The following is a 20,443-nucleotide window of genomic DNA, read 5'->3' as shown; positions in this document are numbered from 1 at the left end:
TGTATCTATGGGATCTGTTCATGAAGCAGTGAAAGAGTGGAGAAGTTGGCCAAGGCAACCAGTCAGCTTTGACGTTACATTTATCAAGTGCATTCTATAAAATTATACATAGCAACTGATTGGTTGCCATGGGCATCTTTTCAGCTGCTCACATCTCCACTCTTTTCAATGTTTCATGAATAGACCTGTTTATGTACATTGATGAGTACCAAGATCACCCAACTCCACTTATCCAGCAGCAGTAACCAGTAAGAGATAAATGTGTACATATAGTAGTGAGGTGCGCTACCAACAGCGGCTGGTATAGAAATTGTCCATCCCGGTTACAGTAGCAAAATACCAGCACTGTCTGACAAAACAAAGTTTCTTTATAAAAATTATATTTTTTATCAAAAGTAGTATTAGTACCATATTTAATTGCGAAATATGAATAGACATTTTAAAAATTAAAAAACCCATATGGCATAAAGTTGACCAGCCACAATTTAGTAACTACAATTAAATTTCACATAAACTGTGACCCACCTAGTACTAGGGCTTCTTCCAAGATATAATAAGCAGCAGCTCATTACCAGATCCCTTTGGCAGTCTGTTTTTAGAAGTAAGCCTATAGTCCTCTGTTGGTGCTTTAAGGGTTAACACTATTTGTTGTATCTCAATGTAGAGTCGAGCACTCACTTTTGTTTGACATAGGCTGTAAGACAGGTCCGGAACAAAGTGCCTAATTCAGATCTGATTGCAGGGCAAATTTGTTCTCAAAATGGGCAAAACCATGTGCACTGCAGGTGGGACAGATGTAACAGGTGCAGAGAGAGTTACATTTGGGTGTTCAAACTGATATCTAAATTGTAGTGTAAAAATAAAGCCACCAGTATTTACCCTGCACAGAAACAAAATAACTCCCCCAAATCTAACTCTCTCTGCACAGTACATTTGCCCCACCTGCAATGCAGCATAATATTGCAGATCTTGAGAACAAATTTGTCATGATTTATGCCCAATATTGCTGCAATCCAATGTGAATGATGGCGTTAGAATAGAAGTCCAAAATACTGAGGAATCACAATGGGTGGGGAGTATCAAAGGAGCTCACTTTATATAGAATTTAACTGTGCTAACTAAATTGCGGCTGGTCAACTTTATGCCACAAATTATTATTATTTTTTTTAAAGTGCCTATTTGTAATTAGACATTAAATATGGTAAATAATACTCGTTACATTTATATAAAGAAACTCTTTGTTTTGTCAGCTAGCGCTGGTATCTTTCCATTCTGTAACCAGTAAGAGAGTCTATTACTGCAACATTACCGCTCAGTCTTATAAACTGTGTAATACTGAAACTGGTTCCAAAGCAATAATAAAACCAGAAACCCTCTCTCTTTTAATGTTTAACCAGTCTACGAGGAACCAATCCCTCCTGAATCTTAGCCAGGCCATGAGACTATTAGTCAGCATCTTGGACATGTTATGGTTTACTAATAATATCCTAGACTTCATTCTAGTGCAGCCCACACACTAGACTCCTCCATCAAGGTTTATCTATGAATCCCAAAACACGCAGCCTCCAATGTGATTCATTATCTGCACAGATGTGCCACTGTCGTTGTATAGTCGTGTCTCAGTCCTACTTCCCAGCCTCTGCAAACCACAAAACAAGCACATCTGCCTCGTTATGTGGGTGGTTACAGATACTTCAGAAAATATGCATTGTAAAAACATAGGGATGTCTCTGATTCCAGGCTACTTGCACGTTAGGCCTCCCACTTGCAGCTCTCATCCTTAAGATCTTCCTCTAAAATTCTCCTTCATTTATATCAGTATCTTGTAGATTATTCAGAGGAGGAGCACGGTACAGGTTACAAGCATCCCTTATCCAAATATCCGTTATTTAAATTATTCCGAAAACCATAGTCTCCAAAATGTACTTTTATTTTTGCTAAAAACCTACGGGTTACATCTGTAACTGGCACTACTGGGGAAATAACATGTAACTGGCACTACTGGGGAAATAACATGTAACTGGCACTACTGGGGAAATAACATGTAACTGGCACTGCTGGGGAAATAACATGTAACTGGCACTGCTGGGGAAATAACATATAACTGGCACTGCTGGGGAAATAACATGTAACTGGCATTACTGGGGAAATAACATGTAACTGGCACTGCTGGGGAAATAACACGTAACTGGCACTACTGGGGAAATAACATGTAACTGGCACTACTGGGGAAATAACATGTAACTGGCACTGCTGGGGAAATAACATGTAACTGGCACTGCTGGGGAAATAACATGTAACTGGCACTGCTGGGGAAATAACATGTAACTGGCATTACTGGGGAAATAACATGTAACTGGCACTGCTGGGGAAATAACATGTAACTGGCACTGCTGGGGAAATAACATGTAACTGGCACTGCTGGGGAAATGACATGTAACTGGCACTGCTGGGGAAATGACATGTAACTGGCACTGCTGGGGAAATGACATGTAACTGGCGCTAAATATGTGCAAGGACATGATTGCTTGGCATTTACATTCAGTATCTGAGATAGTACACAACCTTTGTTTCATGTTTTAAAACCTTGTTTCATGCACAAATAAAATATATTTGTGTGTATTTCATGGTTGTATGTGTTTGTACAACATAAATGCAAGATACCTTCAAATATCAAAATATTCCAAAATTCTTCGAGCAGCTTGGATAAGGGATACTCAACCTGTATTATAACGCTAATCATGTGTGTTTGAAGGTTTTTATTACATTGGTCATTGTGCTCCTTGAAATGGGGTTTTCCATGAAAATTTTCATAAGCAGTGTCCCTACTGCATCAATGTGTCAATATATGCGGCAACACCACAATTGTATATGTACTGTATATAGCTGTTATGTCAATGAAATCCTAGGCATACCATGTGCCTGCTAAGTCCTAGTTCTTGGGAAAGACAGGTAATGTAACCCCTTTGCCTACCAAGTCAGGGTCTCACCAAATACCTCTACGGTACTAGAATATAGGCGCAGGTGATGCATCTTGGGTAATATTATACCTTAGCACATTGAGAGACTCTGCCTTGAAAAGATTTTTATATGCTGACTGCTTGAAAAGCTCATATTCTTTACCACACACCATACTATCAATTGCTTGATGTTTACAGAACACACACAGAACCGATAATTGCTTTGTTGGGTCTATGGGACAGATTTATCAAGCTTCAAAAAGTGATAAAATGGAGAGTTATAACCTGCCAATCCACTCCTGCCTGTCCTTTTTCAAACCCATCCTGTAACATGACAGTTAGGAGCTGATTGGCTGGCTGCTTATAACTCTCCATTGTATCCCTTTTTGAAGCTGGTCCTATATGTTTAGTGGACTTTATTAGAAGTGTAACGCCAGCTATAGGAGGGTAGCCTATTACCCCCCCAATATAATTTTTTCAGATGAAAGTAAGGGAGCTGATATCCCGATTTTTAGCCCAATGCAGAGTACCGAAATTAAAATGACATTACATTACAGCATGTGGGATAACATGATCTTTACTATTCTGTGTTCTTTCAGGATATACTGTAAGCAATGGACCAAACGTGAGCATTGATGCTTCGGGCAGTATTCAGTGGTTTTTGCGAGCTGTGACAGCGAGCAATGCTGACTGCTTGCAGGGTCAGTATTCAACTGGCGTCCTGCACACGCTGTTTCCCCCCTTGCTAGGTTTTTAGCGAGGGGGAAACGGCGCCTCTGGCCACTAAACAGCGAGACCCGCGGGTAAATGCAGCGGGCTCCCTGCATTAGCCGCGAGCCTCGCTGTTTGGGGGAATCCTCCCGAAATGTAGAATAGGGTGAGTGGCCAGCATGGGAGTTTAACACCCTCACCGGCCACATTGACATGACAGCCGCATTAGACTAGGCTACTGTTGGTGCTAAAATGTTGACATTATTTTTTATTCGGGAATAAACTAAAACTCCTGCCAAACACAAAGAATGTAATGGCATAACAACTCTCCCTGACCGCAAGTAGCGGAAGAGATGGGCTGGTGCCATGTGCCTGAATAATTCAGTAACATTCCCATTATCCTGCCAGAGGAATTTCAGTTTGGGTTCACCCATCAACTTGCCATACCCACAATTATGTTATTTGGGTGAAGAGGGGAATTCTATCATATTATGTGTGGCTGGAGTTCTTTATATTATGACATATAAGCCAAAATGTATATTGCGTTTAAACAAAGACCTTAGCCTATTGAGTAGCTGCACGTATATACATTTTGTCCTCTGGGTGTCACTCTTCGCCCACCATATTCATGGCTCTGTTTAATAGTTTTCTGATGCAGTACTGTATGTGAACCTTTTTTTTTTTTTTTTTTTATAATAAACTCATTAGTAAATCCCCTTTATCGTACACTTTTTAGATTTAAATTAATTTTTACAAATGTTTTTAAATAAAAAAAATAAGAATTATTAAGGGCATATTGGTAATATGCACTGTCTGTTTGGAATAGCTGTGAATCTCCAGCCACCCTTCCCCTTTATCGTACACTTTTTAGATTTAAATTAATTTTTACAAATGTTTTTAAATAAAAAAAATAAGAATTATTAAGGGCATATTGGTAATATGCGCTGTCTGTTTGGAATAGCTGTGAATCTCCAGCCACCCTTCCTTGTACAATCACAGCGGGAGATAAGCCATAATAAAAGATGTGAAATACACTTCACAGGTCTTGTTGCTATGGGCAACCAATCAGAAGCTACTAATTTATTTTTCACCCTCTAGAAGATAGAAGACCGGATCTGATTGGTTGCCCATAGCAAAATGAGCTGTGAAGTGTATTTCACATCTTAGTAAATTTCCCCCAATATCTTTTATTATGGCTTATCTCCCGCTGCTTGGCACTAATAAGGCTAGTAGACCTTTCCTGCAGACAGGAATAGATGTACAGACATTGGGGGGTACTCAATCCTGAATTCCGACTGTCGGAACGTACCGACAGTTGGAATTCTGTCTAGTTTTCGGACAGCTCCACAGTTTATCGGCAGGCGGAATTCAATGTTCCGCCTGTCGAGTGATGAAAAGGGGGCGTGTCACGAGAAAACAGCCAGGTATTGTCGAGATTGGCCCGTGAACTCCAATCCACGGCCGTTTCCCGCAAAACAGATCAGACTGATTTGAAATTCAGATCTGTTTTGTCGAGTTAATGCTTTCGGAAACAACAGAATTGAATAGGTGTCCAACGCTATTTACCCTGTCTGAAATAGCGGCGGGGATTGAATACACCCCATTGAATAGTAATGGCAATACACCAACAATTCCATCCAAAGATCTAAATAACAGCCCATACACACTGGAGGATTTTGAACTCAAAGTAGCTCACTTTTGAGCTACTTTCAGTTTCAAATTCCCCAATGTGTATGACCCGGCGACGAGCACTGATGCGCACTCCTGCATCATCACTGTCCGTTGGGCTATTTTACTAGATGAGTGAACCACTTTTTTCACAGTCTTGTACTATGAAAAGTGGCTCACCCCCTGTGAAAATCACTGGGACGGGGGAAAATCGCGATTTCCTGCCCAGCGATTTTCAACACATCATCCAGTGTGTATGAGGTTTAAAGGCTTCCTATTAGGCCTGTATTGCAATGTGTGAACACTTCTGGGGCTCCAGAGGTGGGATGTAACACCAACTGCCAGTGAGTCCTGGCCAGCCTTGTTTGGCAGTGTTTGAGGTGACAGTTGGTGGCTCCCCTATTTGAATTCTGGATTGAGCTGCAGCACCCCCCCTGAAGCTGCCACTGTTTACCTGTAAATGTACAGTGCATGCATGAATGTATTCAGTGACACTGGAGTCTATTCATGAAGCAGTAAAAAGAGTGCAGCTGATACATATAATTTTACAGAATGCACTTGACAAATGTTACTTCGAAGCTGATTGGTTGCCATGGGCAACTTCACTCTTTTCACAGCTTAATGAATAGATGCCACTGACTGTAGGTTACCTTCAGATGTGCAGGTACGCTAACTATAGGTTACCTGTAGATGTACAGTGCACATACATGATGGTGTGCAGAGACACTGACTGTAGGTTACCTGTAGATGTACAGTGCACATACATGATGGTGTGCAGAGACACTGACTGTAGGTTACCTGTACATATACAGTGCACATACATGACTGTGCAGAGACACTGACTGTAGGTTACCTGTCAGTGCACGTGCATGACTGTGTGCAGGGACACTGACTGTAGGTTACCAGTAGATGTACAGCGCACATACATGATGGTGTGCAGAGACAGTGACTGTAGGTTACCTGTAGATGTACAGTGCACATACATGATGGTGTGCAGAGACACTGACTGTAGGTTACCTGTACATATACAGTGCACGTGCATGACTGTGTGCAGAGACACTGACTGTAGGTTACCTGTACATATACAGTGCACGTGCATGACTGTGTGCAGGGACACTGACTGTAGGTTACCAGTAGATGTACAGCGCACATACATGATGGTGTGCAGAGACAGTGACTGTAGGTTACCTGTAGATGTACAGTGCACATACATGATGGTGTGCAGAGACACTGACTGTAGGTTACCTGTACATATACAGTGCACGTGCATGACTGTGTGCAGAGACACTGACTGTAGGTTACCTGTACATATACAGTGCACGTGCATGACTGTGTGCAGAGACACTGACTGTAGGTTACCTGTCAGTGCACGTGCATGACTGTGTGCAGGGACACTGACTGTAGGTTACCAGTAGATGTACAGCGCACATACATGATGGTGTGCAGAGACAGTGACTGTAGGTTACCTGTAGATGTACAGTGCACATACATGATGGTGTGCAGAGACACTGACTGTAGGTTACCTGTAGATGTACAGTGCACATACATGACTGTGCAGAGACACTGACTGTAGGTTACCTGTCAGTGCACGTGTATGACTGTGTGCAGGGACACTGACTGTAGGTTACCTGTAGATGTACAGTGCACATACATGATGGTGTGCAGAGACAGTGACTGTAGGTTACCTGTAGATGTACAGTGCACATACATGATGGTGTGCAGAGACACTGACTGTAGGTTACCTGTAGATGTACAGTGCACATACATTATGATGTGCAGAGACACTGACTGTAGGTTACCTGTAGATGTACAGTGCACATACATGATGGTGTGCAGAGACACTGACTGTAGGTTACCTGTACATATACAGTGCACGTGCATGACTGTGTGCAGAGACACTGACTGTAGGTTACCTGTCAGTGCACGTGCATGACTGTGTGCAGGGACACTGACTGTAGGTTACCAGTAGATGTACAGCGCACATACATGATGGTGTGCAGAGACAGTGACTGTAGGTTACCTGTAGATGTACAGTGCACATACATGATGGTGTGCAGAGACACTGACTGTAGGTTACCTGTACATATACAGTGCACGTGCATGACGGTGTGCAGAGACACTGACTGTAGGTTACCTGTACATATACAGTGCACGTGCATGACTGTGTGCAGAGACACTGACTGTAGGTTACCTGTCAGTGCACGTGCATGACTGTGTGCAGGGACACTGACTGTAGGTTACCAGTAGATGTACAGCGCACATACATGATGGTGTGCAGAGACAGTGACTGTAGGTTACCTGTAGATGTACAGTGCACATACATGATGGTGTGCAGAGACACTGACTGTAGGTTACCTGTAGATGTACAGTGCACATACATGACTGTGTGCAGAGACACTGACTGTAGGTTACCTGTCAGTGCACGTGTATGACTGTGTGCAGGGACACTGACTGTAGGTTACCTGTAGATGTACAGTGCACATACATGATGGTGTGCAGAGACAGTGACTGTAGGTTACCTGTAGATGTACAGTGCACATACATGATGGTGTGCAGAGACACTGACTGTAGGTTACCTGTAGATGTACAGTGCACATACATTATGATGTGCAGAGACACTGACTGTAGGTACCTGTAGATGTACAGTGCACATACATGATGGTGTGCAGAGACGCTGACTGTAGGTTACCTGTAGATGTATAGTGCACATACATGATGATGTGCAGGGACACTGACTATAGGTTACCTTTTAGATGTATAGTGCACATTATTCTGTTCAGAGACACTGACTGTAGGATACCTGTAGATGTATAGTGCACATACATGATGGTGTGCTGAGACATTACCTGTACTGAGACATTACCTGTAGATGTATAGTGCACACTGGGGCAGATGTATTAAGACTTAACAAGAGATAAATGCAAGGGTGATAAGGAGAGATAAACATCCAGCCAATCACCTGCTAACTTACTTTTTTCAAACACACCCTGTAACATGACAGTTAGCAGGTGATTGGCTGGACGTTTATCTCTCCTTATCACCCTTGGATTTATCTCTTGTTAAAGCTTACTACATCTGCCCCATTATTCTGTTCTGAGACACTGACTGTTTCACTGGGTTTTGAATATTGCAGTTGGCTTTATCAGTTAATAAACAAGAAGTGAGGCCAGCACAGTAATATTATACAACATTCTAGGTTTGCTTTAACTTACAGCTTGGCTTCTCAAAACAGCTTTATGATGCAGTGAGATCTTGTTATCAGCATTTCATATTTCATAGCATTGCTAAGGTGATGCTAAGTACACTGTTAGAAGTAAGGTGTATTAACCCTGGTTTATTTAAGCACTTATATTGCCAATCTGATTTCCAGATGTCAACTTCATCCCCTTCCAAATCCCACAAAAGCTAGAAGTCAGTATAATAGCAAAAAGGTCCTTTTCTTCTCACTAATTGGAATTTAAAACCATTATATAGTCCTATAAGTAATAGGAATGACATTTGGCTTATGGGGATTGTTTCTTATACTAGGTGCTAGCACAGCCTTAACCACGCACCTGACAATCATATATATCCTTCATTTTCAGTAATCTACTGATGTCACAGATACAATTACCCGACACACACAATGGGGCAGATGTATGAAAGATTGTTATGGGGGAGAAGATACCACTTCTCCCCATGTATGAAAGAGCCAGCGTGCGGTAAATGACAGGGGCTCTATGCGATCCTCTCCATATCGGCGCTGCTATGTAAATGATAGCAGGCCGAATGTATGAACGGTCAGCATCGCTGACTGTTCCGCCCACTGCTGCTTTTGGCCTCACCAGCAGCAGGCTGGCGAAGCCCTATTTCAACAGCAGGGACAGCGTTGTTGGCTCTGGGCGAGATCCCGCCATATTGGTCCCCCCATATTTCTGTAACCAGCCCCGGACGTCCCTAGGAGGTGGACGCCGGGCTAATACATGTAAAATTACATTTAATAAACATTGCTTTTAACAGTCGAATTACAAGTCCCAGCAGGCCTTCCCCACATGCTGGGACTTGGAAAACCACAAGTCCCGGCTTTTGGGGCATTAATGGGCCCCATTGGATTTGTAGTTCACCTGAAAAAGAATATTCAAATAAAAACACACACATAGAATAGTTTACCTTTAATATATTATTTTTACACCAGTATACATTACCATTCCAGGCTCCAGCAGTGACTCTCCCCTGCACCTCACCCGCACAGACAGTGGGGTGATCCAGCTCCCCTCACACTGACTGCGGGCTGAGCCGGCTCCCCTCGCATTGACTGCGGGGTGATCCAGCTCCCCTCGCACTGACTGCGGGCTGAGCCGGCTCCCCTCGCGCTGACTGCGGGGTGAAGAGGCTTCACTCGCACTAATGACAGTGGGGAATCCCGCTGTCATAGTGCTATAGAAGCACTCAGCCCTGATTGACTCTTTGCGTCTCCATGGAGATGCTTTCAGGCAATCAGGAGATTGCGAGTTTTTTAAATAATGTGCAATTTTTTCGCATGCGATTTAGTGCAATTTTAAAATATGACTAAAAATCACACCCCATCACATCTCGCCCTTGGAGTTTATAATTCATAGGTCCTTGTTGAATGTGTTAATGGAAATGATGTCACTACATGGATAATGTCACATTTGTAAAGATATTTTTACTCAAAAATGAGCCCACCCGGTATAGTAGAATTTTGTGATTTATTTATCTGATCCATATATTATGTGCAGATTGGTATTAGTGCTTGGAATTCTGACGTATGACTCACTAAGTAGACACATTCCATGAAGTGCTTGCAGCAGTCTGGAATGTAGGCAGCCCTTTCTCAGTAGGTGCTTACTCCCTTCACAATCCCAGGAACCACAATCGGTAACATATTACAGGAAAACAGAGTCTTCATTGCTGTTCCAAGACAATTATTGGTTTCCCTTATTTTATAAGCCAAGTAGTCTTGCATATAAATAACTCATTATGAGCTGATCTTACTAGTAACACCAATGAGCAGTCTTTACATTGCAGACCTTAAATTAGTTGTGTCTAAAGGCCCATACCCGCTAAGATAATTTTTTCCATCTGGCTGGTTGGAATGAAAATCTGGAAATTTCTGGGAACAAACTACAATCAACCATTTGCTCCCAAAAGCTGGAAAATGGACAAAAGCAGTCATCTGCATGACTTGAAGCCAGTGGAAGCTTCTGCCTTTAGACTTGGGGGGGGTTACTGCTGGGTACTGCTTGTTGCAAATGGTACACCACATACAGGTAATCTACTGTAAATCACCTTTAAAGTAGATTATCTGTACACAAAATGATACTCCTACTATAGGTCTACTCACAAATAACAGTTTCAATAAATAGTACCAGCTATATAATAGCGCTCTGGTGCTGGCTGCCTGTGTTTCTGGTGTTGTGTTTACACTAGGTGCTGGCTGTCTGCTTTTTTACAGTGTTCCTGATTTTAAAATGGAGGGGCCCAATAGCAGGAACCGTTACTGTCTAAATGTTTACGAGAAAATGGTCAATTGTGATTTCCAGATTTTCATTCCAACCAACCAGATTGTAAAGATAATCTTATAGTGTGTATGAACACAAGGTTTCATACATAAGCAGATTTGGTTAGCATGTAAACATGTGTGATATAAAAGTACAATACTGTACTCTCAAAATCCCACAAGGGAACGAACACACACACACACACACACACACACACACACACACACACACACACACACACACACACACACACAGTCTTCCTCTACCCTTCTCTCTGTTCTACCTTCATGTTCCTCTTAGCTCCTCAACCCACTTGGGCTCTCTCCCAATCTCTCTCCCAATCTTACTCTGCTTCTCTCTCCCTCGTCTGTTCAAGTTACTAAAGCTTCTAAAAATGAAAATAGGTAATGTTACCCATAACAACCTTTCTCTGGGCCAGATGTACTAAGCTTGAAAAGTGATAAAATGGAGATTGATAAACTACCAGCCAATCAGCTCCTAGCTGTCATTTGTCAAACACAACATGACAGGTAGGAGCTGACTGGCTGGTGGTTTATTACTCTCCATTTTATCACTTTTTAAGCTTAGTACATCTTTCTCTCTCTCTTTTTACCCTTCTCCCCCCCCCCCTCTCTCTCTCCCTCTCTCCCCCTCACTCCCATCCATTAGTAGTAAATGTTTGATTCTACTGTGATAAAGTGCATTAAGGGGCCAGTGACCCTTTAAAACAAGTTTTTTTTGCTGTCCAGGGTGAGCAATACTACAACATTATGTGTTTGTACTTTGTATGTGTCTTGCTATTTGCACTCCACCCAGAATTAGCAAGCAAGAAAAGGTTACTCGCTTGGCATGACAATGTCAGACTGGCTGTGCATATGTGGTTTGCAAATGCAAATATTTCCATGTTGTCACTTAAGGAAAATCCAAACGATCTGCTCTCGGGGATTACAGGCCCACACAGATTTCTACCACCACCAAGCACCTTTATATGCCGGATCATTTTATAGCCGGGCTCTGTGACTAATGGCAACCCCTTAAAGATTATGCAAATAACTCCTGGCGTGAAATAAGGCGTTTTTCATTTCTGATCTGCAGTTTCTCCAACCAGAATCCCTGTTAAGTCACATGCAAACCTGAACTAATACGGTTCAATGAAACAAAACTAAGCACATGATGTTACACAATTGTATTTCTGCTTTAGGTAAACAGCTTTAACATGTAGCAAATTCCATTTGCATTTACATTTTACAGTGTTTCAGTATTAAACCTATTTTGTGACCTTTTTTATTCTCTAATGTTAAACCTTAGAGGCTCAATGAAGTCAAGAACACCTCCAAGCATGGCCAAGACCACCTCATCGGTCGTTTCCGCTAACAAAAGGAAAACTTACAATGCTGAAAACTACTCAAGGTACTGTGCGCTGACTCTCTGCTGTACCTACCCCACCTACCAAACCATAGCTAGCCAACCTCTGCAGGCTTTGTCCCATCACCGCTGCAAACCTGTAGAGTTTTTTTATACAGCAAGCATATTTACAAAATATGCATAAAATAGCATTTAATGTATACTTATGTGGATGTAAAAGTCTGTGTGTGTGTGTGTGTGTGTGTGGGGGGAGGTGTATTCAGTATGGAATTCCGACAGTCGAAATCCCACGCCGTTTTCACCTTACTTGCCTACAACTCGAAATCTGGAATTCAATGTTCCGGCTGTTGAGTGTTGGAAATTGGGCATCTAGGCAAAGACGGACGTGAATTCGAAATACCACGTCTGTTTCTGACAAAATGGATCAATGTGTTTTAAAGTTGTATCTGTTTTGTCTGAATCCACCTTCAATGCTGTTGAAAACGGCAGCATTGAATGGGCGGTGGCCACTATTTCCCCCAGGCGGAATTAGCAGTCGTTATTGAAAACACCACTATATTTAGTAAGCGTTCAGCTTCTATTTTATGGAGCAGTCTGTGGTTTTCCAAGCATCCTGTGGATTGTGGTTTATTCTGCCTGTAACAGAAACAAACCTTGGCCATTATCTATGCGTGTTGGCATGTGTATTCTTGCCAACTGATTGTGGAAGGATTGCTGCCCAAGGAGAAAACTTTATGCTGGAATTCTTAAGATCTTAAAGTAGCTGGGTTTTGTTTACCCAATGGGATAGTCATGACAAGTTGTAGTATGAGATAAAATATAGCCAGTGTCTGACACTTGCATGAATCATTGGATGTTGCTGGAGCTGTGACACAATTAAATTGAATCTGAAAACCATGAGAGCATGATTGCTTCCAATCTGATTGATAAATAATTGGTCTGTATGGAACAGTAGTTGGCAACCACCTTCTGCAGTCCTGTCCTACTGTGTCCTATTGTCTGCTTTGCCAAAAAGCAGAGAATACCACTGGGGGGAAATGGCTTCCATGTCTATGTAGACAACATAAAAACATCTCATTGAGGTGTCCCTTGGCCTTGTCACCCTTAGTCCACAATGTGTGTAAATTGTCCGTTCCTATAGTGCCCCTTTTGACAATTACTAACTCCACTTGTATAAATGCAGTCCGGCTTAGAGAGGTGGAATTCCTTCCTGATTGAATTTGGACAGTCACCATTTTGAGACAATGGCTACACCTCCTGGGCACCAACGCATTTTGCGGTTTCAACAACTTTATCAACCTTGATAAAGCTGTTGGAACAGCAAAATATATTGGTGCCCAGGAGGTGTGGCTATGTGCCCAAAGTTCACCCCAGCAAGGAACCCACAGAACCAGTGACCGAACCAGCCCCCGTTCATGTTTGGAAAGGTACAGGACATCCACTTAAGGAATTCCTAACTGTGACTGGCCAACCTCAATCTGGGAGGAATGCCACCTCTGTAAGCCGGACTCAGCAAAGGTACCGCATTTATACTAGTGGAGTTTGTAATCCTCCTTCCATCAAAAGGGACAAGTCAATTTACACACATTGTGGACTAAGGGTGACTATATTCAAGGCTAAGGGACACCTCAATGAGATGTTTTTATATTGTCTATTTTAATTTTAGTTTATTATCATTTCTTAATGTTTATTATGTCATATAATTAAAATTTAAATAATTGTGAAACTCACTGCACACTGGTTACTTAGCGCAGTATACCCCCTTCTCCTTTTTTATTTTCGTTCTGCATTTATCTCCTGAAATACAGCAACAATCACAAAGCAGAGTGTTTTGATCTTGGGAACATAGAAAGGTCACTTCATTTGTGGCATAATATTAATGAGGACAGGGCAGTAATCTGGTGCGAGGACAGCGGTATTGTACGTGGTAAAAGGAGTGGGTTCGGCATAAGGTAGAGTAGTACTGGCAAGTGAATCTGATTCACATAAATTGTGATGTCCAACATCTGTATATGAGATGAAGTTTCCCCATCCACAGAAACAGCATCAAGTGAGGGGTGCAATGGTTAAATTGAGCGTCTCACACACACGCATGTCACAGTCACTCGGCGGCGGAGAACGGAAACCCTGCCCGTCTCTGCTTAAGGGGGACGGGCAGGGTGAGGGGGGGGGGGGTGCTGGGAGGGCGGCGGCGATCGATGGAGACCGGTGGGGAGGCGGCGGGGACCGATGGAGAGCTCCGTCCGAGTGGGGGGTGCGAGCGTCTCGTGCATGCGCACCCCCTTCCGGCGGCTGGCAGCGGCTGCCAAATCAATTGCGGGCCCCAGCCTGAATGAGAGGGGCTTCATCTGTATGAAGGAGCTAAAATAGTACTAGGTCAGGGTAGCTTCCAGTGCGTATGTCTCTTCTCCACACAGTAGTTCATCATCTGTTCTGCGGTCCCTCACTTCTATTGCCGCTTCCACCTACACAAATGATCTAGTTAGTCCCAGTCGCTCTAATGTGTAGGGGAAATAAAACTTACCATAAAAGTCTCTTTATTTTCTGCTGGTTATAATCTATATCAGTCCATCTTATTAATACTCGCTCAGCCTATGCCTTCACAGATTGGATCACATGTGTTCATAGTTTTTGCTTTCACTTTTAGGCCTGATAGCAAAGTGGGACAGGAATCCAAGGACCACATAGATGCTGTGAATGGAAGCCGCATGAAAGCTGGAGATAACGCCTCAGGACTGCTGACAACGTTCTGCCATGGATGTGGCACCAAGTACCCAGTTCAATGGGCAAAGTTCTGCTGCGAATGTGGCGTTAGAAGAATGGTTATCTGAGCAAGCTCTAATTTCTCCTACAGGAAGCCAAATACACCAAGGAACCCATATGCGTAATGTCATCTGATGAGTGGGCTAGCTTCTGTTACATGCATATGTGGTATATAAATAGCTGGAACTGTACAATGCCAATGAGGGGGGCGACCGTGCCTGCGTGGTCATTCTTTTAGCTTAAGAAAGAAGTAAGAACACTGGTTACCATCCTTGAATATAAATATTAAAGCTAGTTTTTCAAGTTAATACAGTACTTGCATTTCACTATTTCACCTCTAAAAGCTAGTAATGGTTTTGTTTCCCCTGCTAGTGTTGCTGCGACATATTCTGCAGCACAGGGCACTAAGACAGCATTTGTAGACCCGCTTCTTATGGCTTGTAGGCTAAGGGACATTTTGCAATTGACACAAGCTTATGGGCATATGCTGTGCGCACTGATTTTGACACAGACGGCTTTAGATGGCAATAACAATACTTGCATGTTCATTAACACAAGAATTATGTACGGAATGATAAATAAATGGGACTATGATCTTATGGGAGAGAGAGAGAGAGATAAAGCACTAACCAATCAGCTTCTAACTCAGGCAAGTGTTTGAAAAATGTCAGCAGCTGATTGGTAAGTACTTTATCTCGCAACAAGCTTTGCTAAATCTTCCCCATTGACTCTGTGGCAGATGAGATTTAATAGATAATGGCTTTTTGCACCCTCCCCTGTAAACTATTAGGGTTTTATTCGGTTTTCCGAGAGGGACATCCAAAGTTATTCCTCATAAAATGTGTATCCCTAATGAATTAAAAGTTCTGACCTCTTTGAGAACTATTTATATATATTCATATTGTAAGCCCGTCTTTACACTAAAAAGATCATTTAAATCGCAGAAGCTCTAGGTTCACAAAAAGCGTAGTTAGCTTTTAATATATTAATATGTGTGTGTGTGTGTGTGTGTGTGTGTGTGTGTGTGTATATATATATATATATATATATATATATATATATATATATATATATATATATATATATACATACACACAAGCGTTCGTTGTTATAATACACAAGTTTTCAAATACACATTAAAATGATTACATCACAATTCATGTGACTGTTCATCTATTACCTTCACTTGTGTATTAGCATATAAATCATAAGAGCATTCTAGAATTACAATGTTGCTTCTGTATTCTGTATCCCTGTTGTGGCCAAGCGGTTAGCATTATACTGTGACACTTCTTGTCGCTGCGGCATACTAACCCCTTGAGTGGTGGGTTTATCTGGGGCAGGACAAACCTATCAGGGCAGGTTTGTCGTGCCCCAGAAAACCCACCACAGAACTTACGGGCAGCCCCTCCCCTGTCGCCTACCCCTCCCCCTGTTCTCACCACCTTCCAGTGTCCACTGCGTGCTGATTTCCCAACCCGGATCGACTGAGGTTCCCACGCCATTGTCCCCGGCCACCATTCAAAGCAGTGAAGAGGCGCAGGGATGTTCAGACGGCTCGGGGGGACTCGGGCGGCCGAACTGCCGAGCGCTCCCGAACAGCCCCGGCCCGAACTTTCCCAAACGCTGCTTGCAATGCCACCGGCGCCGCTCACTGCTGCAAATGGTGGTGGGTGCAGCGGCATGGGAACCCAGCTACGATCGCCTGGGTGTGGAGTCAGCACGACTGACGGGGGGGGGGGGGGGGTTGCCCCTAGAGGTTTTTTTTTTTACACAATAACTATCGATGGTATGCCCGAAAATTTTCTGGGAGAGCCCGCTCCTGCAGCGCTGCTCAGCCCGGAAAAATTCCGGGAATACCACTGAAGTGGTTAATGGACATTTTCCAGTACTTAGGGGTATATGTGTGAGTGTTGTTAAGGGAGGAGAAGTGAACCAGAGGAGAAGTGGCCCATGGCAACCAATCAGCACTGAAGTACCATCTATAATTTGCATAAAAATAAAATTATACAGAGCAGCTGATTGGTTTCCATGGACCATTTCTCTGACTCACTTCTCCCTTATCACTGCTTCATACATCTACCCCATAATCCTGGGAGTTTGGGCTAACTGGGGTCAGTAACCTGATATGTTATTTGGTCATTCGTCTTCTAACCAAATACTAGGTCCTGCCATTTTGTTCTACTATTTCTCAGGTGTAATAGCCATGTTTTTATTACTACGCTGATGTTTTTGCACTCCGTTGTGTTTGTTTACTTCTAAATGTTCATGACAGAATGACCATGCAAACCTGTACTGTTTCTAATGGTTTAGACCACGAAATAATTTAGCCTTTTTTTAAAGCTGTTTTTTTAAGAATTGAAAAACAAAAAACTGTTGTGTGTTCCAGAATTACCGTAGCCATCAGCTTTTTTTTGTTTGTTATGTAAACCTTAAAAGTATAATATGACCTGAAATTCCAAGTGTATGTGCAGTAAATGATATAAACATATGCAATTGTTAATGTATTTGTATTTTCTTTGTAAAAACTTTGTAAATCATAGCTGTTGTGTGATGTAATTTCCCATGCTAGTCTGTGGTATAATGGTTTATTAATAAGTAGATAGTAGAGGTGGAGCTTAATTATGGGGTGTTTCTTGGAGAAAACAGTTGCTGATGCATTTAAATATTTTAATGCCATCTATTTTTTTTAAGCTATTTTAACCCAAGTTCTAACCCACCCAAACCAGTTCTCAAGATCTACCAACAGTCCACGTTTTCCAAATCAGCTAACTGGAGCACAGCTGTAGTCATTACTAACTGTCACATTTCAAACATGCTGCATTCATTCCTACTATAGATCCACAGATTGCTTGAAAAACAGGAACTGTTGGTAGATCTTGCGGACAGGTTTGGCCACCCCTGTTCTACTCTGTTTCTTGTAATTGTTGTCTTATACTTCTAAGGAGTCTAAAATGCACTTTCTGTGGCAGTGGGTTCTCAAAAAATTAGACTCTTTCAAAGTGAGTCTCTTTCCATGTGTTTTGAAACCGATTGGGACCAACCGGGCATGCTGGGACTTGTAGATCCAGTACCAATAGAGACCTGCAGATTGATTAAGCCTGATGTAGAATATGAACATTTTATTTACCTTTATCCCATTCCTGTATATTTTCACCTGAGTCTAACAAGTTATGTTGGATTGTACGATAGTAAGGGGTAAATGTATGAAGCTTATGGTATCTATCACCATAAAGAACATGATAATGCACCAGCCAATCAGCTCCAATATGTTAATTGACAGATAGGATCTGATTGGCTGGAGCATTATCACCTTGCACATAACATGCTCCCAGGAAGGTGGGCAATTTTCCTGCATCGGCCCCGCAGGTTTAGTAGGCCCCTCCCCCAATCCACAGACCCATCAATTGTGGCATTTGCCTGTCATGGGGACAGGTCTTAGTGAGGACATCCTTGTCCCACCCCCATGGCATGCAGAATCTGGTCTCCTCTTTGGGCTTCTCCCGAAGAGGAGAAAAAAAAGTAGGTAAGTATGGGATAGATATCACTTCAGGTTTGTTGTCCGCTATAGGTTCAGTACATGGCATCACAAGCCTCACTGTCCCTCAGTTCCTGAGGTTCCTGTCTAAACCTGCTCTTGTTATGCCATAGATGTGGGTTTGACAGAACGTACATTAGGCACTGATGGACAAGCCGACAGCATCAATTCATGCAAGACCTTGGTGCTGTTAAATATAAAGTGCATAACCCCTAAAGAAAATAAAACAATCGTGTAGTTAAAAAAAATGCCTATTTGCAGCTAAAGAACGGTGTTCTGGGCTGCATAGATGATGTATTGGTTAGCACAGTGCTCGGTCCTCATTACCCCACACAGTGCATGTTTTGCTGGTAACCCAGCAGGTGCACAGGTGTACTAATTACTCAGACACATTTTATAAGGTCCGCAGGTGGTTAATTATTTCACTTGTGATTCTGTGAGGAAACCTGCAAAACAAGCACTGCGTGGGGTAATGAGGACCGAGTTCCCTGACCACTGGGTTAGCATTACTGCCTCACAGTATACTCTTCCTGTGCGTCCATGGAAATCCTCTGAGTACTCCAGTTTCCTCACACAATCCATATAAACTGGAAGGTTAATTCTCTCCCAACAAAAATGAACCCTGTTGTGTGCATGTGTTTAGGGCAGACTAGATGAGCCAAGTGGTTTTTATCTGCCGTGAAATCCTGTACCTGTGTAGAAATACTGGGTGTGAAGCATTTAACCTTGTGCCAAGGATAATTTATTTGGTAACGATAAATCAATTTTTTAACACCAACTACAGAAATCCCACATGGCTCTTGTGTAATGCAGCACACGGGGAGCTGGGAATTCTGGGTATATATTTTTCAGCGTGAAGGTGTTGTATGAGTTATTGGTTATCTGTAGTGTTTTGAGTGATGCTATTTGATTTATTTGTTTCCTTTCTGTTATTTTTGGCATCTTTGTTACTGAGCCATGTATAAGAAAATGTCATCCTGATAAATAAATGCTGTGGGCCCATAGGCTAGGTAATTACTTGTACTATCACACTTTCGAAGCAGTTTTCCCATTCGTATACACTACACGGGAAGCCCAAATAAAATGGCCCATTTGTGCGTACACATGTCTACAGTCTAATTTTTATCGATAATACATCTAGCTAAAATGTCTGCTGAAATACACAAAGGCGGTGCATTGGACCCTGAGGTCAAAAGTGCCAACACTGGGCCTAATTAAGAGATGCACATAAACCCAATGTTTTAGATCTGTGTACGTGTAAGTCTGGTGTTATGATGATGCTTACGGTGCCCTAAATGTTACAGAAATGATTGACATGCTGCTGGTGACGGACAGTGTTAAAAAGAAAGAAGAAAAAAAAAAGTCTGTGATGGTCCTGTCTTCTGTGCTTGCTGAAACGACTGGCTTCACCAGTGCATTTTAACCCAAGTTTTACTTATCCCTTATGAGGGATCTGATGCTGCGTCCTTGGTCGCAGCAGCAGTGGTGGTGCAATTAGCATTCACCTCTGAATCCACCTCATACTTCTTGTCCAATCTTCACTTCTCCAATATTGTACCATCAAATCTTATTAAACTGTACATAACACCTGATCTGCAGATAAAGGCGTGTACATACTCTTAAGCTATCTCATAAATTGGTAGAGAATAGAAAATGTAGTATATTGTATAGCTTTACAGTCCCTTGTGTGTACTCATTTTTCACCTGGTGATAATGCTGAAGCAAGTACGATAGAAAAGCAGAGAATCTAAAATGTAGACAAATGTATTTGTGTTGCTAGGATCCTATTCATGCTTTGTATCCTATTGTATGTCTGTGTTACAATGCTTAGTCATGTTTGTTGCATTTCACAATTCCGTAGACTCATCTAACTACTTTTGTCAACCTATTTATAAAGGTGAAGATTTATCTTCTGGCTAAACAAATAGATAAATGCC

General features: G+C 42.2%; 1 protein-coding gene across 2 annotated transcripts in view; it reads left to right on the top strand.

The window, feature by feature from the left end:
- The window catches only part of ZC2HC1A (zinc finger C2HC-type containing 1A), a 59,075-nt gene extending 39,291 nt beyond the window's left edge, over nt 1-19,784 (top strand). For both annotated transcript variants that reach the window (XM_083187282.1, XM_083187279.1), the window contains exons 8-9: nt 12,149-12,250; nt 14,853-19,784. In XM_083187282.1, coding sequence (XP_083043408.1) covers nt 12,149-12,250; nt 14,853-15,036 — 286 coding nt within the window. In that variant the 3' untranslated portion in view covers nt 15,037-19,784. The remainder of the gene's footprint in view (nt 1-12,148; nt 12,251-14,852) is intronic.
- The last annotated feature ends 659 nt before the right edge of the window (nt 19,785-20,443 follow it).

This window comes from Crinia signifera, chromosome 5 (assembly GCF_055691185.1).
Source record: "Crinia signifera chromosome 5, ASM5569118v1, whole genome shotgun sequence".
Taxonomy (NCBI): Eukaryota; Metazoa; Chordata; class Amphibia; order Anura; family Myobatrachidae; genus Crinia; species Crinia signifera.
The sequence above is the reverse complement of the archived record's forward strand: the minus strand, read 5'-3'. Positions and strand labels throughout refer to the sequence as shown.